Source organism: Diorhabda sublineata, chromosome 8, assembly GCF_026230105.1.
Source record: "Diorhabda sublineata isolate icDioSubl1.1 chromosome 8, icDioSubl1.1, whole genome shotgun sequence".
In the NCBI taxonomy this organism is placed as follows: domain Eukaryota; kingdom Metazoa; phylum Arthropoda; class Insecta; order Coleoptera; family Chrysomelidae; genus Diorhabda; species Diorhabda sublineata.
Window position 1 is genome coordinate 5,572,107 of NC_079481.1, and position 22,237 is coordinate 5,594,343.

Below are 22,237 nucleotides of genomic sequence, written 5' to 3' on the forward strand. Positions count from 1 at the left end.
CATTAAGCTATATTGTATTTGTTGGTTGTCGTACTAATATAATAATTTATTACATACCTAAAAATTTCAGACGCGGGTATTGTTTCTGCTTGACATTTCTTTTCCCACGACAAAACCAATTCAACTCTATAATTGCTGGTGAATGCACCTAGATAGGCCACACATGCAGCAGCCATAACGACATCTCCTACTGCATTATCAAGTTCAATACCAAATTTCTAAAATTGAGTGAATCGAAATTTTAATACCATAAAATGAGACGCGACAAACGTGCTCATACTTCTACGCTTTCCTCCCATCTGACTTGTTCATCTCCGAGAGCAACATTAAGACGACCAGCTCTATTCAATCGTGTGGCTGTCAATTCCATATTATCTTCGAGAGCTTGTTTTTCGGCAACAGTTTCATTAAATTTCGCTTCTAAATCTGCTATTTGACCTTCTACTTCGGCTAATTTCATCTGTTTGTCTCTTAGTAAGCCCATAACTTGTCCCAACTCCTTTTCAGCTTGTTGGAGTCTATAGACAAATATTTTGATCTATTATTAAACTTGAAGCTAATGACTGGAATGCACAGTCATAAAGGGGCCAGGTGGGTTGAAATATAGAAGCCAAATAAAGTGGGAAAACTTGAGAAAAGGTCATAAAAGAAAAACTGTGAATAATGAAAGATATAAATATTTTTTTACGATTGATAAATTTGTACAGTTCAAAAGAATATGTCTTATACAAATATAGCACGTTTTCGAAATATAAACGTCGCCCGTGAATGGCTTAAAGGCCGATTCATAAACTTTCCGTTTGCCGTTGCCGTTTGACGTTCGTAGCAAATTCTGCGTTGCTGCCGTTAAACTAAAAATTTTGTTATTTTTTTTTGACGTGACTCTTTGTTGTGATTGTAAACCGGTATTTATGGACAATATTATGGAAAATAACGAAGAGAAAGCAAGCTAAGCCAAAAGACCATCATGAACAAACAAACAGAAAGAGAAATAATCTCAACATCACGCACTAACGTCATACGTCAAAATCACGTGACAAACGCAAACAGCTGTGATTGGCTATTCTTTATTGCTACGAAAGTTGTTACGAACGGCCAACGGGAAAAGGAAAAATTCGTTTATGTTAAGAGGTTAACAATATGTTTATCGAAAACTCTGACAAAAAGGAATAAAATATATTAGTACTCACTTTTTTCTTTTAGGTTCGACAATTCTATACACCTTGGCATACATATCGATAGCACGCACCCACAAACAAAGACTTTTACATGCTTTAGATACTTTTTGAACTTTTTCAGGTATAAAGTCGGGATTATCTACGTAGGCTTTCAATTTTTTCATTGTCAAATCAGACACGTGATCTTTATCGTATTCTTGTAATTTTTTCAAAAAATTCGCATCACCGAGAACAAGTTTAGCCGACGCCCAATCTGGTCTAAAAAATTCCAAATGAAAAATCCAACTTCTTGAACCTTTTCGATTATCGGTGCCAAATACTTACTTTGCTCCCAGTAGAATACAAACAGATTCCATTACAACTTGTACCAACTTCGGCGGCTTTTGAAAGACTTTAACTTCATTAATATCATTTTTATTAAGCGATTCTAAAGCTTTCGTTGCCGCTTCTAAAGCAGGAAGTGCTGTATCTAAATCTTTTTGGGCATCGTCAGCTATAGCTTGTGTTTCTTCAGCTTTAACCTAACAATTAACCTGTCTGATGAAAAAATTAGGCCACTAGTGGGAATCGTGGAAAAATTTTTTAGGGATAGATTATCCCAACATTTCTTGTACGTTATATACCAAGATCAAAAAGTCCACTGTAGATGCACTAGTGTCTAGTTAAAGATATAGAAAATGCTATTGACAGCAAAGGTATGGCTATAGCAGACTTCATTGACATAGAAGGTGCATTTGACAACACTTTACACCAATACGTCAATAGAAGAATGGAAGGTGGAAATTCCTATTTTCAAATAGATCGAGACGATGCTACAAGACCGTGTAGTAACAGGAAAAATAATAAGAAACCTCTTTACTAGGGTATAGTAAGCAATGAAGAAGCAGACGGGGCTACTAAAATAGAGAAAATTACTCCATATTTTGGATCAGAGCTCTACTTTGGCCTCATGAGGCGTTACATGATCAAAGAAATGAACGAATGGCTGAAGGATCAGATAGAGTTTTATTGGAGAAATACTCCAGGTCTAAGACAACACCAAAGATTTATAATATCTGCTAAGAAGTCGGTAGAATTTGTCCAGAAATGACATTTGTTAGTGGTACGTCTTCTTTCAGGCCACTGCAAATTCTGTTAGCAAACCATGGGAGCAGTAGAACGTCTACTCCGTGAATGTCCTTCCCTTTTAATCATCAAGTTTAGGTATCTTGAGAGATGTGACACTTCGAGATGTCGGACAAACAACCTCCATAAAAAAGAGGCTCCACTAGAATCATTTAGGGGCTAGTAGGTACCAAGATGAATATTTATTGATCCAAAATCAAATTTAAAAGATTTTTTATTTTATCTGGATTCCATAATGGCAACCATTTCATCTTGCAAGAAACATTCAAATCAAACAAAGGGTGGAAAAGCTTGAGGAAAATGGCGAATCTTGCAACAAGTGAATCGAATAGGATATATCGTATGAGTGTGAAAAGATGATAAAATAAAAGCGTGTATTTTCACATGAGATATGTCAAAAGTGATGTGAATATGTCAAATGTGACATTGACATTAGACGTTTTGTCATACGAGTGAGTTGTTTCCAGATACTCGAGTTACACCACCAGCAGTGTGTTGATCAATTCTATTCGACTTTTGGTGATGGACCATCATCTCGAGCCACAGCGTTTCGCTGGTTTTCTAGATTCAATTTCGTGAAGCTCGTTCAAAACATCGATGCTGTGCGTAAACTGATATTGCAAGATCGTCATGTGACATACCGTGAGATTGGGGCATATTTGGGCATTAGTTTTGGTCGCCAAAAAGATTTGTTCGCGTTGGATACCGTATAATTTGAGAATCGCTCAAAAAAAGATCATGAATGGCGAGGAATCATGGACCTATGCATATGTTTCTGAAACTAAACAACAATCGACTGTGTGGGTCTTTCAAGAAGAGCCAAATCCGATAAAATTGTTTGCGCACGAAGCACATCGTCGCTTGTTTTTTGGAATAACTCGTCATGTCGCCAACGTTCCATTAGAGCAACATGGAACGGTCAATTTGTCAATTTGTTTGCTATAAGTGTTCGAAAAAATCTGGGAAACCAATCACAGAAGACGGATCATTCTCCACCACGACAATGCGAGCTCTCACATATCAGTTCAAACGTTAACGTTTTCGAACAGTCAAAACAAGGAATAAATCATTCGCCGTACAGTCGAAATGTAAGAATGGTTAATAAATTAAAGAAGAAAGCTCACTTTTGCTACTTCTTCGTCTGCTTTTACGACCACTCTCACTTTATCAGCTTGTGTTTGTTCTTTACCTAGATACACCATCAATTCTTCTACGGCAACCGATTTTTGTGCTAGAACAGGCTCTAATGCCGTTAAAGTTTCTTTCATACTATCAATGACCTCGTTAGTTTCATACAGTTTCTATAATAAATTAATTTATTATAGTTTATTCTAAACATTTTCATAGAAATATCAGAGACACTCACTTTCAGTCCATTTGCGATCTTATCTCTAGTTTTACCGATCTTATCCTTTTTAATCCCCAACATAGATTTGTACAATTTGATTAGTTCCAAATAGCTGCTAGGCGTCGTATAGTAGTATCGTTTCATTTCGTTATAAAATCTAACGGTCATATTTTCAACGCTCTAAAATATTTATTATTATGTAATCTATAAAGGTTGTTTGTTTTTAAATCTAGTTGTACCTCGTGCATGTATACGCAAACGTTGGCTAAATGAAGACATAAATCTTCACCGAGACTTCTCATTTCGTTTTCTGCTACCGACAACAGAGCTTCTTGCGGCCACTTCTCGAACCAATCGATTGTACAACAATTGACAAGTGACGGAAACATTCTGCAACGGCGCCTATAAGGTTTAAAGCATTAATGTGCATTCATAAAACACTTAGGTTATAGTTCCATGACAAACGTAACGTGTTTAAGTTCATAGTAGAATAGTGGGGGGCTAAGGGTCTTGAAGTCTTCTGATAGGTACGTCGTGCCTCAATAAAAATAACCAATAGTCCGATGGCTTTAGCTTGAACCAGTTGACGAATTAGAATATGATTTCTAACCAATCGAAAAAGGAGAAACTGCGGTGGCTTGTTCCGCTGCCGGAAGGAAACTGTATCATGGCCCCAATCACCGCGTCAATGAAATCCAGCAGTTCTTCCGTAGAGCTGTAGATTCGATCGTCTCCCCGATTTTGCGTAGCTATCACCGGGAACTACTGCGGGTGCAATTTCATGACTTTTAGAGCCAATTCATCGTTCAATTGGTGTGAAATCAGGCCTCTTAATAGACTTTACATGGATTTCCGAGTGGAGGAAGGCTGCAGCTCGAGGTAACCTTAGGTAAGTCATCTCGACAGCCTTGGCCTTACCTTTTTTCCTCCGCGTCACTGGTGTTGTGGTCTTTAAGCCGAAAGCACCGGTCAGAGGTTCGACATCGGTGGAAACTTTGGGAGTAGCGGGTGATAAGACGAGAATTTGTCATGGTCCTTGATCTTGCAGGGCCCTTGGAATTTCGTCGGGTTTACAAGCATTACAATAATTTGTCTATGAGGACTCACCTGAAAGCGTCTCCTACAGGACTCATACAAATGACCAAATGTAATTTATCTCTGAGTCTGCTGATAAAGTAATTGTAAATTCCGTCACGGTTTGCTTCGTCTATACCTGCTTCTTTTGCTGCAGGTCGTACTCCAATTATAACTTTTTCGTATTCGTCTGCTTCGTATAAATTCGGGACTTCGCCTATTTAATAAAAAAAGTCACACTCACGGTTTATAATCAAATCTAGCACAAACATTGAGACTGGATATACTGTTTACACCACCACTACACCAGCACTCACAATTACACTGTCTGAAGCGCGTTTCGACGACCAAGTTATCGTCTTCAGAAACTAAAGGTAAACAGTTTACTTTCAGTCTCTGGAGACGATGACTTGGTTATCGAAACGCGCTTCGGGCAGTGTAATTGTGAGTGTTGGTGTAGTGGAAGACCTACAAGAGTCAATTGCAAAATAAGCTTTTACAAGTTTAATAAGTTCCTAATCCCCCTAAACCTTTGATTGAGGATGATAGAATGTTCCAATCCTTTTGTATGGTATGGAGACGTGGTCCCTGAAAGTGAAATCCTCAAACAGAATAGAAGCAATGGAAATGTGGCTGTGGCGCAGACTTCTACGGATACCATGGACCGAGCACACGACGAATGAAGAAGTACTGAGTACTATCATGCTAATACTGACGGGAAAGATTGAGTGAAGGAGAGGACCACGGCGTAAACACCATTCCTGGCTACGGAATATAAGAGAATGGTGGGGCATTCAGGGTGCGGCAACAATTTTTCGTCGAGCAGAAGAAGGGTGTCATAAGATAAATAAAGTTTTGGACAAGAGAACACCTACACACTGCAAAGTGTATGGTACTTAAACAAGAAGAATGATCATTTAAGGTCACGCGTCTAGTGAAGGGGTCGTGAGGGGCACAATTTGGTTGATTTGCATACAAATGGGGTGTAGTACGGTTTGTAATTGTGAAGTGCTTTACTTTCATTACGGTTGGTTTGGTTGCTTTCCATTATTTAACTGCGTGGGAAAAAAACTATACATTTTTAGACAGCTTAGCAAGTAAGCGTTGTCAAATATTCCAAGTATAAGCATTGACAAGTTTTAAGAACAAAATCATGATTTATAGAAATCGTTTATGGTTAATCACTTTGTAAGAATGAAAATAGCCAGACAAACAGTTTACGATAATTGTCGACGTGTTGAGATAGATATTTCGATTGAAAGGATCATGCAGAAAAGCAAAAAAATGCCAAAAAAAAAGAAAGAAACTTCCGTAGAAGCGTCTCCCGTAAAACTGCGAAAACTGGGTAGAAAATCGAAAACCAATAAAAAATATATGAGAGCGACATTGTAAATGAACAGAAAGTAGTTCAAAAATAAAAAAAATGCACCCAAATATTCTAAGAAGCAGATGGAACAAATCTTGCCTTAGGAAAATCAACCGTTGATAAGTGGTTTGGTGAGGCGATTCACGCAGAGGATGCCCAAAAAGGCTTTCACCGATGAAAATATCCTTAAAGTGTAGCTGATTGATATAGCTGAGTTACCAAAAGATATGAAATAAACCTTGTGAACCAATCGTGAACGAATATTTGGTTATGCGAAAGCTCTGTTCAAAGTTTGTGCCGCGCGAGCTTACAATCGACCAAAAATAACAACTATTTGATAATTATGAGCAGTATTTGGACACATTTAACCCCATTCAACAGTCAGTCGAATGGACTGCACGTGATGATTTGATTCGAGACCGTACACCGTACACGTTGCGTCGGATGGCAAGGTTATGGTATTTTGGAATGGGCATAATATTCATCGACTTTCTTGAAATGGGGGAAAACATAAACAACGACTAATACGTAGTATTATTGGAGGACGAAATTTCGGAAAAGACACCATTTGAAGAAGAAGACAATGCTGGTTAATCAAGACGATATATCGTTTGACAAAACGATGACAAAATCGACTGAATTTGATTTCAAGTTGCTTCTGCATCCACCGTATTCTCTAGATTTGGTTATCAGTGACGTTTTCCTACTCTAATAGCTAAAACAGAGACCTTTTTTGATGGTTACATGAATCCTACTATTAAAATGGTATCGAAAAATAGTATTGTCCTCGAAGGTAGGCAACAACACAAAATTAATCAACAATACAAGGAATATAGTGATTTACCTGAATTTAATAGGTTATTAATGTCTTCCAAAAATTCTTCTTGTACGATTTGCGTATCTGTAAATAAGAAAACGCTGTCTTGAAATTCCACTCCGGCGTGGAAACACATTTTGCGCAAATCGTCGAAAAATGCGGCGTGGTCGTAATTTCTAGTCAACTCAATTTGAAAACATCTAAAAATATGTCAAAGTTTCGAAGTTATGTATCGCAAATAACAAATTCAGTTTCAACAAGAATTTCCTAAATACTGAATTACATAATTCGTACATTTTATTCAACTGATATGAAAATTTGGCTTGAGAAACTGTTCTGGGCACAGACTGTTGGTGATTGTCCTATCATTTTGTTGCATCGTGATTAAATGGCGATTGTGACTGTGATTGGGCATACATTACAACGAATAGTAGATGGGGGACTCCAAGTCAACTGTTACACTGATGGTTTTAAAAGGAATTAATTGGAGGTAACAGACTTCTGCGGTTGGACACGTTACAGTTTTTTAAATAAAAGAATGAGCTGTGATGGAATGTGACTGGGCGATATTTAGCAAACGCCACAAAAACACAGTAATTAGAGCACAGAAGAAATGACTCTGATTTGTGTCTGTTCAACTTAGCGACAAGCAGACGCCCGAAATGTCAATTTATGGATACTCATTTTGAAGAAGGAGAATCAATTGATTAGCGAGGACATTGCTCTTTGGTAGTGGTATAAGACGGGCTTATTAGGAGGCCTATGACAACCCACTTACATAACTGTATGAAAATTTATTCCCCTTAAGGAATTCGAAAACCCGGAAAAATTCACAAAATAATATCAATACGTTAGATTTGTGGTATCAACACATCAAAAAATACAGAATTATTTCCAAATGATGGGACCCTCTTGGACCTGACCTAGCTTAATCCGGCCCTGCGGGAAATGTATCATTGGGATTAAATGAAAAATAATGTAATAATACAGATTTTGGGAAGATGCTTCCACAGAATCACAAAATCACAATAAATCAAAAGTCGAGAATGAAAACGCTTTAAATGATGAAAACGTGGAAACTTGTTGGATCCCTTTAATTATTCTAAAATACGTTCTTTTAAGTAATTTCAGAAAAAGGAAAAATCGGGATTCTGCGTCATTGACGATTCTCTCCCTAAGAACAAGACCTTTCTGATAAAAAGTATCAAAATGTTTGTCTGTTAAAATCGTACGGTCGGAATGTTTAAATTCAACTGGATATTTATAATCATTACTAAACGAATCTCATACGAATCCTCATACTTACAACGTTTTTGTCAGGGCTTTTTAGTCGGAAAACTTGGTAAGCAATTTTCCAAAGTCCCACTTGCCAAGTTTAACACACACACACACAACTTCACTGATGATACTGACAGAGTAATTCAATCAAGTAGCCAGTATCCACAAATCATATTCCTTTCAGTGCAAATAATGGTATCAAAATGGATAAACGTCATACGATGAGCTGTTGGATCTTGACGCGATGAAGGGGCCCAGCGGCCGTTCTCCTCGGCTGGACATAAGAAGGCATGCGTGCAAAGGACTATTAATTTTTATGGGCTTAATCCAAGGCGGACGCAATCATGCCGATGGACGAATGGTACCTGAGCTCTAATTAGATATCGCGACCATTATCAGCGGAAATCTGATGACGATGACAAATCCTCCTCTGAGTAAACAGGGATCACAGAATCCACTACCTTTAAAGATGTGAACGGTGCTTTTAAAAAGGCTCGCAACATCAGTGGAGAGAAGGAAGGCCAAGGCGTCCGAAATGGCTCAGGAGTTAAACAGAATTCCTCCACCCAAGGCGTCCAACCCGGAGATCGGGGTAGAGTCTATTAAGAGGCTAAAAACCCCTACTTCAAAGATCAAATCTGTAGATGAGTGTAGATCCGTGAGTCAAGTGGGATAACTCCATATCGGCTTGACGGAAGAGGAAGCTGCTGGATCTCATTGACACGTATCTCGAGCCATAATGCGGTCTCCATTCTTAATTCGTCAAAAGGCTCAAGCTTAAGGCTTTTCAAAAGACATCGACCTTTGGTAATTTCAAGAGTAACACGACAGGTCTATCAAAAGATTTATGAGCTTAATAGCTCTCGGCTGTTCAATGTTCTATTAAGAAATATGGAGAAGAAATAACCGAGAAATCAGGGCCAGAAAAAGTAAAAGTAGGAGAAAAACGTTGGGAACTACAAATCGGAAATTTCGTGATTCACTTGATTAAACACGCGCGTTCAGACTTGATTCAGTGACAGTTTAATAATTGGATGCAAATGGGTGGACTTTATCTCTCTATCTATAGGATAAGTTTCTGTAGTAAATTTCTAGCCGTGTCTGAACTAAATTTACAGATTTCGGATAAACGGTGTAGAAAAAATTAACAAACCGGTATACCACAGGCATCTATAAATACTGTTAGATCACAACAACTTATAACGACCTTTATTCGCTGATGAGATTGCGGAAGAAGGTTTATTATCATAATATTTGTTTTAATTTCGTCAATTAATATAGAATTTACGTTGTTGGTGCATCGGCTTACTTGTAGGCATTCAAATGGGAAGCTAGTTTTGTGAGACTCTGTTTACCCATACCGCCGACTCCGACTAATAGAGCGTTGCCGCGCTCCGATCTCAAAACTCTAGCAATTCGTAAACAGTGTTCTATAGCCATCATGAAGAAAATGAGTTTCATCTCTTTGGCAGTGGATAGATTGAAATCATCCAAATAATCCTGGAAAAATTATATAAAAAAACAATAATTACTAAATAACAAAGAGCGATACACCGCGATAATCAATTCAATCTTGTTATTTGCCTGCTACTATTTATTTTGAGTCTATCAAGTAATTTCATTTTCTTGTTCAATCAAGCCTATTAATCTGAAAGTTTCTTCATAAAAAAACATTATTTTTTAAGCAGTGACATCTATTTATAACTAGAGGAATTTATAAAATTTGCCGTTCGACATGGTTAGGTTAGGTTAGGTTAGGTTAGGTTAGGTTAGGTTAGGTTAGGTTAGGTTAGGTTAGGTTAGGTTAGGTTAGGTTAGGTTAGGTTAGGTTAGGTTCCACTCCTGGGAGCTGTGAGACCTTGAAGTTGGTGGAGTGGCTCAGTATCTTTCTTCTTGCGCCGTCTTGACGGACTGGTGGAGAGGAGTGAAGCTAAGAAACAGCTCAAAAATCCAAAGGATTAAGTGTTGTACGCTGATGCAATGACAATTTGTTGTCCTCCCGGCGTACGACACTCCCGAGGATTGAGGAGGGTGGTTTAGTGGGCGAGAGTCCCAAACAAACTCGCAGCATTTGCACCCGCCCGCTGTGAGGAAGCCATTAGCTTCCATCCCACCTCTGGGCAAAAAAAGGTTAGGTTAGGGTTAGGTTAGGTTAGGTTAGATTAGTCATGGGGTAATGTGCACGACAACGTGCAATGAAATGCAAGACGCAATATTTATTGATTAAAAAAGAAAGAGAAATCAGTTTCATCTAAGTCCGAAAAATTTATCGAGGCGTTTTTTTTTTGTATAATTATTTAGTAAGCAAAGTGAACATTGGAAACCATCACCCTCTATATACAGAGTGAGTTTTATGTATGGAACGCCTCAATTATCATGGAAACATCTTGTATGATAAATTTTTGTGTACAAGGGTCTTGTGATACGACCGGTATTATGGTGATATTTACATTGTTGGCAGATCTTTCCTTTTTCCGAAAAAATAATGAGCTTTGTTATTTCAAATGTGTAGTTTTTGCTTTTTAAATGTGGCTTTTTTGGAGGAATCCTTGAAATACCATATCGGGTGACCTACGACGAGGTGCTAAGAAGTAGTAACTATTGTAAAGAGAAGGAAAGTTTTCTACTTTGGCCACATTTTTAGAAATCAAAAATATGCTTGTTACAGTTGATCGTGGGAGGGAAGATAGAAGATAGGCGCGGCCTGGGTAGAAAAAGATTTTCGTGGTTGAAAATCCTTCGAGATTGGTTCCATGTACGTGATGCCGTAAATCTAATACGCATGACTGAAAATCGTGAGGAATCACAAAGGATGATTGCCAACCTTCATTAGAATTAAGCAGGCACTGGAAAAAGAAGAAGGATATGGTGATAGGCGTAGAAGTCAACAAGAAACGTGTAATATCTTTAATAATTTATATCCTAACCGAAATCCAATAACAAAATTTAGTGTCAGAACTGGTTCAGTGAGAGATTTTTCCGAATCAGGGAAACTACATCAACTGAAAACAAATCTTTAGATGTTTGTGTCCTGCTAGAAGACTATCCTTACTTGAGTAATAAACAACATTAGATGAAAAATAATAAGTATTTCGGAAAGGAAAGGAAAGATCTGAAAACAATGTATACCTTTGTGCACAAAAGTCGTTTCCGAGATAATTGAGGCGTTCCACACATAAAACTCACTCTGTATAAAGATAATAATAAACAATAGAGCCGACTCACCTGTAAAACATTTTTAACTTTATCGATATTCCTCAATTCCTCGTATACTCTATTAGCCTTCTCGGCTCCCATTTGCATGAAATCGCCGAAAAGTAGAACAGGAGGATTTTCGATGACGTTACCTTCAGGTAAATCCAAAACAGGACTTCCGAAATTCCTGTTGCATATATCTCTCATCAACAAATAAAAATAGGATTTATCTTCGATGTTTATCAATCTGTCGTGAAATACTCTCAGACATTCGTGGTAAAATAATCTTAAAGTGGCTACTTCAGTTCTCATACTGCCCGGATCGGCCTGTGTAACTCCTTGTATACATTTCGACAAATCCCTTAGATTGAATACGTAATGGGATTTAGCCGGAGTCGGTAGAAGATCGCTTTCTATTCTTTGGTAAATGTCTACGGCTGCGTTCACCATGTATTCCGCCAAAGCTCGAACTTCGTTGGTGAAAGGCGTGAAAAAACCTTTCAGTATCGACTGAAATAAGTTTCGATATCAATAAATTAGTTTTAACGTTTTTAACACGCTTTTATTAGCTCGGTATTTATGAAAGTAGTTCCAGACGTACTTAAACCCACCGCCCACAAAGATTTTTTGAATAATATGTTTGGTAAATCTCCTAATTTAATCGGAGACTTGTCGCATGACGTCACGCTGGAATCAGAATGCTTTTTTGGCCATTAAGATTACATTGGAGTTGTACGTATTTACTTGGTTTTTGTGTGTTTGTGATATTTTTTTCCGTTTCTACATGCAAAAACACTAATCGAAAAGCAGTGGACAAGATCCTTTGGTCGAGAGGATGAAATTAATTTAAAATATGGTAAATGATTACCGCAAATCACTACTAAAGAGGACAAACGTGACAAAAATTCGCGATCTCCTATTGGTATACCGTTGATTGAAGGTGCGCGAGTTAGCTGCGACAACTGAGGTATTTCAAAAGATCGCGTGCGGCGAAATGGGAGCCGCGTTTGCTTACTGCGGACAACTGAAGGCGTGAAACCATATCAGAGCAATGTTTTACGCCGATTAAGCGTAATCTGAAGGAGTTTCTGTATAGATTTGTGATAGTAGACGAAACGTGGATCCACTGGTACAAAACAGACACCGAATAACAGTCGAAATAGAGGAACTAACTTGACCAACGTGCTTCAGAGAAGGCTAAGACTATCTTATCCACCGTAAAGATAATGGCCACCGATTTCTGGGATTCCCAAGGTGTAATTTACACTGGCTACCTGGAAGGAGGTTACAGATCTGTACTTTGCCGAATTATTGGAACAATTCGGGGTGGATATAAAGAAAAAGTGGTCAAACATTACACGGTTTTTTTTATTGATGATTACACTCGAAGTTTTCTTGAATCAAGTCATGCAGTTTGGTAAAACTATAATCATGAAAATTTTCTGACAAAAAACTTTGAAAATCGTAACGATTAACTAACGTATTCTTCTGACACGAATCTAGATTGTCGGTAATACAAAAAAAATGTCAGACGTTTGATTGGACGGTTAATTTTCTCATTAATAAAATATTAACGTGCCATACCTTGAAAATAAGTTTCAAAGCACCTTCACTAGGAGGTGGTATCAATAGCATACCAAAATGTCTAACGAAACGGGGAGTTAACGGATTTCTACCGCCTCCTGGTGGGGCGCAAGCTACTGTTATGATAACGTCTCTAATTTCTTTCCAGAATAGCTTTTCTCTGTCGTATAGTCCTCCAAAGTCCAAAAATTGCCTAAAATTATTCATATTAATATATTAGTATTTTTTATATAAAAGTAATCGAATCAAGCGACATCAATAGACCTCCACCAACGTGAAGTGATAATAAATCCCAATGGACTGTTAATTCAGGTCCAATTGACCTGGAAATACTTGAATCGGGATGTGAATTTACTTGAAAAAGCATGAGTTGACGTGATTCGACGTCAATAGACATCAGAAGACATCAATCAACTTGAAGTGACAACCGACCTCATTAGGATTCATTGGACTGTTAATCGACAAGATCTGACAAAAGTAGACGCCAATTGACCTAAAATCACATGAATTGAATCGACATCAATAGACATAAAAAAACATGAATCAACTTGAAGTGACAAACGATACCATTCCGATTCATTGGACTGTTAATTGACAAGATTCGACAAATGTAGACGCCAATTGACCTGGAAATACATGAATTGACGTGAATTTATTTGAAAACACATGAAATAGACATCAGAAGACATCAATGAACATGAAGTGACAATCGACCTCAATCGGATTCAATGGACTGCTAATCGACAAGATCTGACAAAAGTAGACGCCAATTGACCAAAAAAAAAATGAATTCAATCGATATAAATCAACTTGAAGTTAGAACCGACCTTTTAAAATCTGCGCAGTTATTCCAAGAATATTTTTCGTAGGAGCCATAGATAAACTATAGAATATAAATAAAATCAACGTAGCCAATCAAATTTTAAATACCACTGAGTACATCCAAACTAGAAATGCAATAAACATCATCATCCACTAATAGTGTGATGTAAAAATTTGGCCAAACTGTCACGTCTATCATCGAAATTTTAATTATTAAATTAACTCAATATTAATTTATTCAGATGACTTTATTTTAGATCGCTTTAAATCCAAAATAAGTTTTTATGCGAATAAAAATTACCTGACTAATTACAATTGTAGTTTGTTAGTTTACCTTAATAATTCCACAGGCGGTTGCGCGCCGTACGTTTCGAGCTTCGGCATATTAACATCATCGACGAAAATGACAACTTTTTTGCCTACGGGTGCTCCGAGTAACGTTTTCTTCTTCTTTTCCAATTTCAATTCGATTATTTCTTGTGTTCTGAAGCTACTCGTCTGCGCAGAAAAATTCATAGTCGCCGGTACGAATTTTTTTGTTAAAAATAATCTTTGCAAGCAATCCTTTGCCACAACGGATTTTCCAACTCCTACAATATCCATAGAAATAAACCTACCGTAAATACTTCGAGGGTGTTTTAGATATAAGCCGGAATTTTGAATAAACGCGCGAAAAATTTAGTACTGTAGAAGTGGCTGCACTGGATGTTAGATTGGTCAGTGACAGCAGGGATCCCGTAACCTCACTTTCTAGAGTGATATGGTGACACACATTAGGTGCTTGTTATGGGGAATATGGGAAAATGCTACAAGATTTTTTAAACTAGATCATTTTGAGATGGATGCAGCAAGGTGACGCGCTAACTGTGATATCGTCGTGGTTGAAGAAATGTTGTCAAACGAATTCATATTCAATGACCTCCTCGTAGCCCAGATCTATCTTCAGCTTATTTCTGTTGATGGCGAACAAACCAGGAACAATGCTTCAATTAGAAGAGAACAGTTGTCAAAAAATGGATAATAAAACCGAAGTTAATCAGAGACTTTTTGAGAGGTATAGGATTTGATTTTGAAAAAAAATGATGGAATCTTTACTGGAATCGATAGAACGATCAGTATAATTTAATTTTTGAAAATGATTTCATGCAAATGTTGGCATCGGCTCCGCTTTAGATAGTCCAATTTTGGCACACTCTCTCCAACATATCGACCGGTATTTCACGAATAAATTCTTCAGTATTGAGTGCATCAATCTTTGCTGGTTTGTGTAGACATTAGTCTCAACATGGCCCTACAAGAAATAGTCCAAAGGCGTTAAATCAGGCGGCCAATTGACGGCCCCCAAACATGACGGTTCTCAATTTGCCCATTATTTCGCGTGTCCACACCAAACACTGACTTTTTCGGGACGCATAGGTATCTCTTGCAATACTTCTGACTGGACCTCACTCCAGATGCGGTAATTTTGCTTGTTGACGTATCCATTTAACCAGAAATTAGCTTCCGCGTTGAACACAATATTTCAATAAAAAACTGGATCTCCCTCCAACTATGTCAGTGCCCATTCATCAAATGTTAGACGTTGTGGGAGATTGTGTGGCTTCAATTCTTGCACCAGAGTATCTTAAAAGGTTTTACACCCAAATCCTTTCGCAAAATTTTCCACGTAGCGGAGTAACAGAGGCTACGAACGGCGGCGAATCGACGTTTCACGGTCATCATTAACAATGGCGGATACAGCCGCAATATTTTCTTCATTCCTCACTGCACGTTTGCGTGTTGGTAGTTTAATGTCCAATAGTGTAAACTGGGTTCGAAATTTACTCACAAGCTTTCGAATAGTTCTCTCAGTAGACCGACCAACCTGCCCGTAAATTGGAAGATGTGCGCGATGCACCGAGCATGAATTTTTATAGTGAAATTCAATTATTTGCAACTGAACAAGTTTGACAATGACACATGACACGCTCCACGCGTGATCTGTCAAAACCAGTGTTGCCAAAAACATACCAGCAAAAAAATCATTCGTTACATATCGAAGAATTTTCGGCGAGATGACAGCTACTTGGACAATATTATTTTTTATTTTATATTCTTATTTTTGAATGGAAATTTGTTTCTATATAATGTATTTTATTTTTTTCGTGGCAATTTCACAAGTATTGAAACTAAATTTGAATGTGAATAAGTGAAAAAATTAACTATTATTATTTACCTGTGTCTCCCGTTATAAATACGGGATTATCCACATTTATTAATCTTTCCATTATATATCCGAATCTAACGGTGTCCATAGTTGGTACCAACGTCTCGAAATACGATATTTCTGGATTGTATTGGAAAGATGGTATTATTCTAGACCACAATTCAAGTTTGTGGGCAACTACATCCATATATACATCCCAGAGGTCATGTCCCGCTTGTAATCTAGAACGAAAGGACATTATTTTATAAAAAATATGCGTCATTTTGAAATCTTTACGAAGAAGCGTTCGTTCGACTTGTATCTATCTACCTGTCGGACTACGAGGGTTGTCTGGGAAGTTTGTACCATAATAATTTTTATATTTCAACATAGCCTACTTTCAAATAACAGTCGCCGTCTTTCTCCACAAAATAGTCGTTGAAACAAGAACCAGAAAATGATCACCATCAATTTTAACGGCTTAGGAGTCCGACTGTCCCTTTTCGAAGTAGATTCACCCTTTGCAATCTTGACTGTCGTTTCAGGAATATAGAAATGTATCAAGGTATCATCGGTTAAGAAGTGATGCAGAAATGTCGATATATTCTGTTTAAATTGCATCAAGAAAGACACCCAAAGCGAGGAAACCTTACATATGCATAATTCTTCAGTCAGTGCACGGCAAAAGCTTTCTTTTGAAATACCAATAGCTTTTAATGTCTCTCTAATCTAATGCCATTATAGTTCAGAACAATTTGGTGAATTTTTCTGATGATATCGCTAGTAGATTATTTTTCATTCCTGTTGTGATTGAAGCTTTACAAACTTTACTCTAAAGTTGGTGATAGGAGACATATTTTGCGACGATTCATGACTGGATCCACCGCTACATTCTTGGAACAGATAAACAGTCAAGACTGTTGATTGTAAAGGGCGAACTTGGTCCCAAAAAGGCAAAGACGGTTTTTAGGATAGTCATGGGATCGTGTTCATGGACCATCTTCAACAAGGTGAAATAATAATGGGAGGATAAAAAAATGATAAAGTAAAGAAAGAAATTGCAAAAAAGCCACCATATTTAAAGAAAAAGGAAATGATTCTTGATCAGGACATCGCACCTTCACATACATCGGTGATCTCTATGGCTAACACTATGGCACCCAGCGACTCTTTCCTGAGTCCTAATCATGAAGTTTCATCAAACTAGGACATTGTCGCATACGCCTGACACTATTAATTGTAAGGGTTGAAAAGGTTAAGGCATTGCTGGTCGGAAACTGTCTCAAAATATTACTGTCGATGTCAACAAACATATTGCCTTTCCATTTGCCTTGATATGTTTGATAGAAACGCTCTCCATGCTCGTCGCTTACTGCTTCTAAATTTTCGAAAATAAAAATTGGACTTTGTGGGACATGTTACAACCCATTTCTTTTTAAAAATTTTGTAGTTCACTCAAGAGATTTTTGTAACTGTCAGCAGTCACATTTTCAAAGAAATTTGAGATACTCTTTTGAAGACAGTCAAACTTGTAATCCAGTTCATCAAACATTTAATCTTACGTAGGCTCTTTTATTTGGGCACCGACAATAATGCTAATAATACAAGTGACAGACACAAGAACTAAAAATCAATACAGCGAAGACCAAAATATTTGATATTCAACATGCAGCCCTACAATGGCACCACCCTTTGATGGACGTCAAATTGAACAAGTCTTCAACCTCAAATACCTTGGGAGTATGCGAGAATTACCAAATAGAGATTGCCTAGGCAACTTTGAATAATATGTTTTTGCAACGATAACCTGACCTTGAAATTAAAACGCATGGTTGAAGGCTTTGTATGTGGACTTTGAAGGTCTTTAAAGGACTAACTAGAGGTATTTAAAATGTGGCGTGACGGAAGAATATTTCGCATTTCTTGTACACAATATGTTACAAACGAGATTGTACTACGAAGAGCAAACATCGAAGGGCAATTCTTGGCGAGCGTGAAATATCGAAAGGCATATTTTGGCCATATTTACAGCTCTTATCAAAGAGCAAAATCTAAAGACGACGTGGAATTGGAAGAAAGCAACAAGTCGTGGCTTTGAAATATACAAAACTGGACCGGTATAAGAAGAATTGTTGAGTTTATTCGCTTTACAGAGGAGCGTAAAGCTTTTGAAATGGTGATAGCCGACATCAAGAAGATCGGCACGCGAAACAAGAAGAAATATGCCTTCCCAAATTTTGGCTTCGACGAGTTTTATTGTTTGAAGAGTTTAAAGAAACAGAAACTATCTTTCATTCTGTTTCAATGTCTTTAGAAAACTCTTCATCAACCTCAATTTAATATTTGAAGGTAAAACAAGTATTTTTTTATTTCATAAACCAGATACAACGCATTTACATTGACAAGAAATTGTTATGGAAAATAATGGTTCATCAAGAAGTTAAAGTATATCAGACTAGCAGCTTCGCGTAATATAGGGATAATTCAATAAGAAATGACTTATGTATTCTATGCATTAATTCAATTTGGAAATGTTATAAAGAAAATACATATTATCATTTGAAAATTGCACACATTTATTATTTATATTATATCATATATCTATGCAGAATTGGCTGCGTGAAACGCTAGAAATCCAATTTCATAGTTAACCCTTTTTAAAGAAATCAAAGAGAAATTCCAAAAAACGGAGAAATTAGTTTTTATACATTCACACGGGACAAAATTCTAAAAAAGAATCGCTTTGATATCTCATTTCGTCATGAAGAATTGCTAAATATATGGTTCCGTAAAAAAAAATTTTGTTCAACTCTTTGAACGCTTTCCAAGTTGAATTTTGAAAATCACAAAAATTTGTTTATAGGTATTTGGACGTAGAATGTTTTAGTGTAAAAACGAAGTCGATATCTCAATTAGCGGCCGAGAAAAACGAAAAAATCGAATTTGCATACATACCCCGTTTTACCCCTTTAAAATCGAAATTCTACCTGACCAGTAGTTCGCAGTTCGAACTAAGGATGGCGCCAGTTAGCGTTCGCTACATGAACCAAATAACGATGCCTTTGACGTTATGCCCGAACGAAAGTTGTTAAACCACTCTGATGAGACGTGATAACGTCGAAACTAGTCAGTTTTTGAAAAAGGTCGATTGACATCACGCTCTTTATATGAGTTGTAATTCAATATTCGTCGATGCATTAGCCAGTTGTTGTTTTCTCCTTTGATAAACTATGTATCTCCTCAAGCAGGTGGACCAAATTTTTAAAAAAATCGTTTACCCAACATTTTTTACGTAATTATAACAGATATGTTAATGATCCTACTCTAAAAATGAACTTACTTGGAGTCGGGGTGCTCATCAAATTGTTCTCTAATTCTAATTTCGAATTTTTCACGACTTTCGTCCATCAAATTGCCGCCGATGCCCCAAAGGTACGCGAATATGAAAGTTTGACACAAGAAACATCGAACTTTACTTTTTTCGCCGATTTTATCCATCGCCCCAGGCATTTTTATACAACTTTCAATAAGAGAACAAATCATTTTCGCTTTGCTGACGTCGACCTAAAATATTATTTTCATTTTACACTCTTCATTTATTCAACTGACGTATTGTGGTGAAAGATTGAGGTTATTTTCCACGTACCTGATGTATGGAGTAATGGCAATGTTTTTTTACGAACCGGAAACCTTTTTCCACGGCGTAATCAAACAATTGTAGAATATATTCTTTCATTTCTTGCGTTAGTAGGTTTTCGCTGATCCTATTTATCCAAGATTTAACGTAAGGGAACCATTTTATTTCTTCGGAATCCACGTACACCATACCACACCTACGATAATTCCAGTGTAGATCAATTAACATATATATGAGAGGCAAGAATCTTAAGAAATTTTGTTCTTTGCACAATTGATCAAATTAATATCTTTTCTTGACTTGACCTTCAACATTCTTTTAGATGTTTTATGTCACAAGTTTGAAAGAAAAAAGCATCAAACAACATTATTTGGGTTTATTGTTCAAACCTTATAGTTACTTTGTAGTCGTAAAACATCTAAAAGGACTAAGGTCAAACCAATTAGGTGCTACGAAAAAAAAAAAATTACCAAGCAAACCAATTTCTTTTCAGTTTTCCACCTATCCTAGAATCTCTTTTTTAGAAAGACCCTGTACATTCTCCAGGCTGCGTTTAATGACTCTAAAAGTGTAACATGCCAATCGGCTTGATACGTTGTTTGAAACATTTTGAATATTCCTTTGTTCACGTATTGTGGCACAGTAGTCACTCCTGATTTATTTTTTCTAACATCGACCTCCCACTCCGTTCGAGAAATTCAATAAAACCTCGGAATGTATTCGAAATCGTCCTCTACATATCTACACTCCAGTTTAAATCAAAGTAAATTTCGTAAATTTGTGGTGATTTTATTCTTTATATGTTCTTGTTTTTTTTATCATTTTGCTCACAAAAATTCCATTTCCAGTTCCATCTTTATGGATTTCCTTTTGTTTTAAGCAAATTTTGTATGACAGTTCATATGAATTCGTATTTTCTATTTATTTGGGGAACACAACAATATTTTGAAAAATATTAATTCAGTTTTTCATATCTTAGAACATAAGCTCCTTTTTATTCAAATTTGTTCTACCTACTCGTTCTTTCTTTCGTAATTTCCACCTGTGGTCATATAAATTCGTATTTTTTATTAATTTGGGGAACAGAACAATATTTTAAGAAATATGAATTGAGTTTTTTAGATCTTAGAACATAAGCTCCTTTTTATTCAAATTCGTTCTACCTATTCGTTCTTTCTTTCTTAATTTCCACCTGTGGTCATATAAATTCGTATTTTTTATTAATTTGGGGAACAGAACAATATTTTAAGAAATATGAATTGAGTTTTTTAGATCTTAGAACATAAGCTCCTTTTTATTCAAATTTGTTCTACCTACTCGTTCTTTCTTTCGTAATTTCCACCTGTGGTCATATAAATTCGTATTTTTTATTAATTTGGGGAACAGAACAATATTTTAAGAAATATGAATTGAGTTTTTTAGATCTTAGAACATAAGCTCCTTTTTATTCAAATTTGTTCTACCTACTCGTTCTTTCTTTCGTAATTTCCACATGTGGTCATATAAATTCGTATTTTTTATTAATTTGGGGAACAGAACAATATTTTAAGAAATATGAATTGAGTTTTTTAGATCTTAGAACATAAGCTCCTTTTTATTCAAATTTGTTCTACCTACTCGTTCTTTCTTTCGTAATTTCCACATGTGGTCATATAAATTCGTATTTTTTATTAATTTGGGGAACAGAACAATATTTTAAGAAATATGAATTGAGTTTTTTAGATCTTAGAACATAAGCTCCTTTTTATTCAAATTTGTTCTACCTACTCGTTCTTTCTTTCGTAATTTCCACCTGTGGTCATATAAATTCGTATTTTTTATTAATTTGGGGAACAGAACAATATTTTAAGAAATATGAATTGAGTTTTTTAGATCTTAGAACATAAGCTCCTTTTTATTCAAATTTGTTCTACCTACTCGTTCTTTCTTTCGTAATTTCCACCTGTGGTCATATAAATTCGTATTTTTTATTAATTTGGGGAACAGAACAATATTTTAAGAAATATGAATTGAGTTTTTTAGATCTTAGAACATAAGCTCCTTTTTATTCAAATTTGTTCTACCTACTCGTTCTTTCTTTCGTAATTTCCACCTGTGGTCATATAAATTCGTATTTTTTATTAATTTGGGGAACAGAACAATATTTTAAGAAATATGAATTGAGTTTTTTAGATCTTAGAACATAAGCTCCTTTTTATTCAAATTTGTTCTACCTACTCGTTCTTTCTTTCGTAATTTCCACATGTGGTCATATAAATTCGTATTTTTTATTAATTTGGGGAACAGAACAATATTTTAAGAAATATGAATTGAGTTTTTTAGATCTTAGAACATAAGCTCCTTTTTATTCAAATTTGTTCTACCTACTCGTTCTTTCTTTCGTAATTTCCACCTGTGGTCATATAAATTCGTATTTTTTATTAATTTGGGGAACAGAACAATATTTTAAGAAATATGAATTGAGTTTTTTAGATCTTAGAACATAAGCTCCTTTTTATTCAAATTTGTTCTACCTACTCGTTCTTTCTTTCGTAATTTCCACCTGTGGTCATATAAATTCGTATTTTTTATTAATTTGGGGAACAGAACAATATTTTAAGAAATATGAATTGAGTTTTTTAGATCTTA

At 36.3% G+C, this 22,237-nt stretch overlaps 1 protein-coding gene across 1 annotated transcript in view; it reads right to left on the minus strand.

The window, feature by feature from the left end:
• LOC130447857 (dynein axonemal heavy chain 6) overlaps nt 1-22,237 on the minus strand; it is a 97,610-nt gene that overhangs the window by 36,184 nt on the left and 39,189 nt on the right. Inside the window, exons 29-44 of the mRNA XM_056784894.1 lie at nt 19,619-19,805; nt 19,313-19,536; nt 16,003-16,214; nt 14,122-14,377; nt 12,966-13,158; nt 11,412-11,891; nt 9,496-9,686; nt 6,936-7,108; nt 4,759-4,942; nt 3,891-4,053; nt 3,670-3,831; nt 3,428-3,604; nt 1,503-1,699; nt 1,191-1,436; nt 281-518; nt 58-218 (exon numbers count right to left, since the gene is read on the minus strand). Of these exons, the coding sequence (XP_056640872.1) occupies nt 58-218; nt 281-518; nt 1,191-1,436; nt 1,503-1,699; nt 3,428-3,604; nt 3,670-3,831; nt 3,891-4,053; nt 4,759-4,942; nt 6,936-7,108; nt 9,496-9,686; nt 11,412-11,891; nt 12,966-13,158; nt 14,122-14,377; nt 16,003-16,214; nt 19,313-19,536; nt 19,619-19,805 (3,444 nt within the window). The remainder of the gene's footprint in view (nt 1-57; nt 219-280; nt 519-1,190; nt 1,437-1,502; nt 1,700-3,427; nt 3,605-3,669; nt 3,832-3,890; nt 4,054-4,758; nt 4,943-6,935; nt 7,109-9,495; nt 9,687-11,411; nt 11,892-12,965; nt 13,159-14,121; nt 14,378-16,002; nt 16,215-19,312; nt 19,537-19,618; nt 19,806-22,237) is intronic.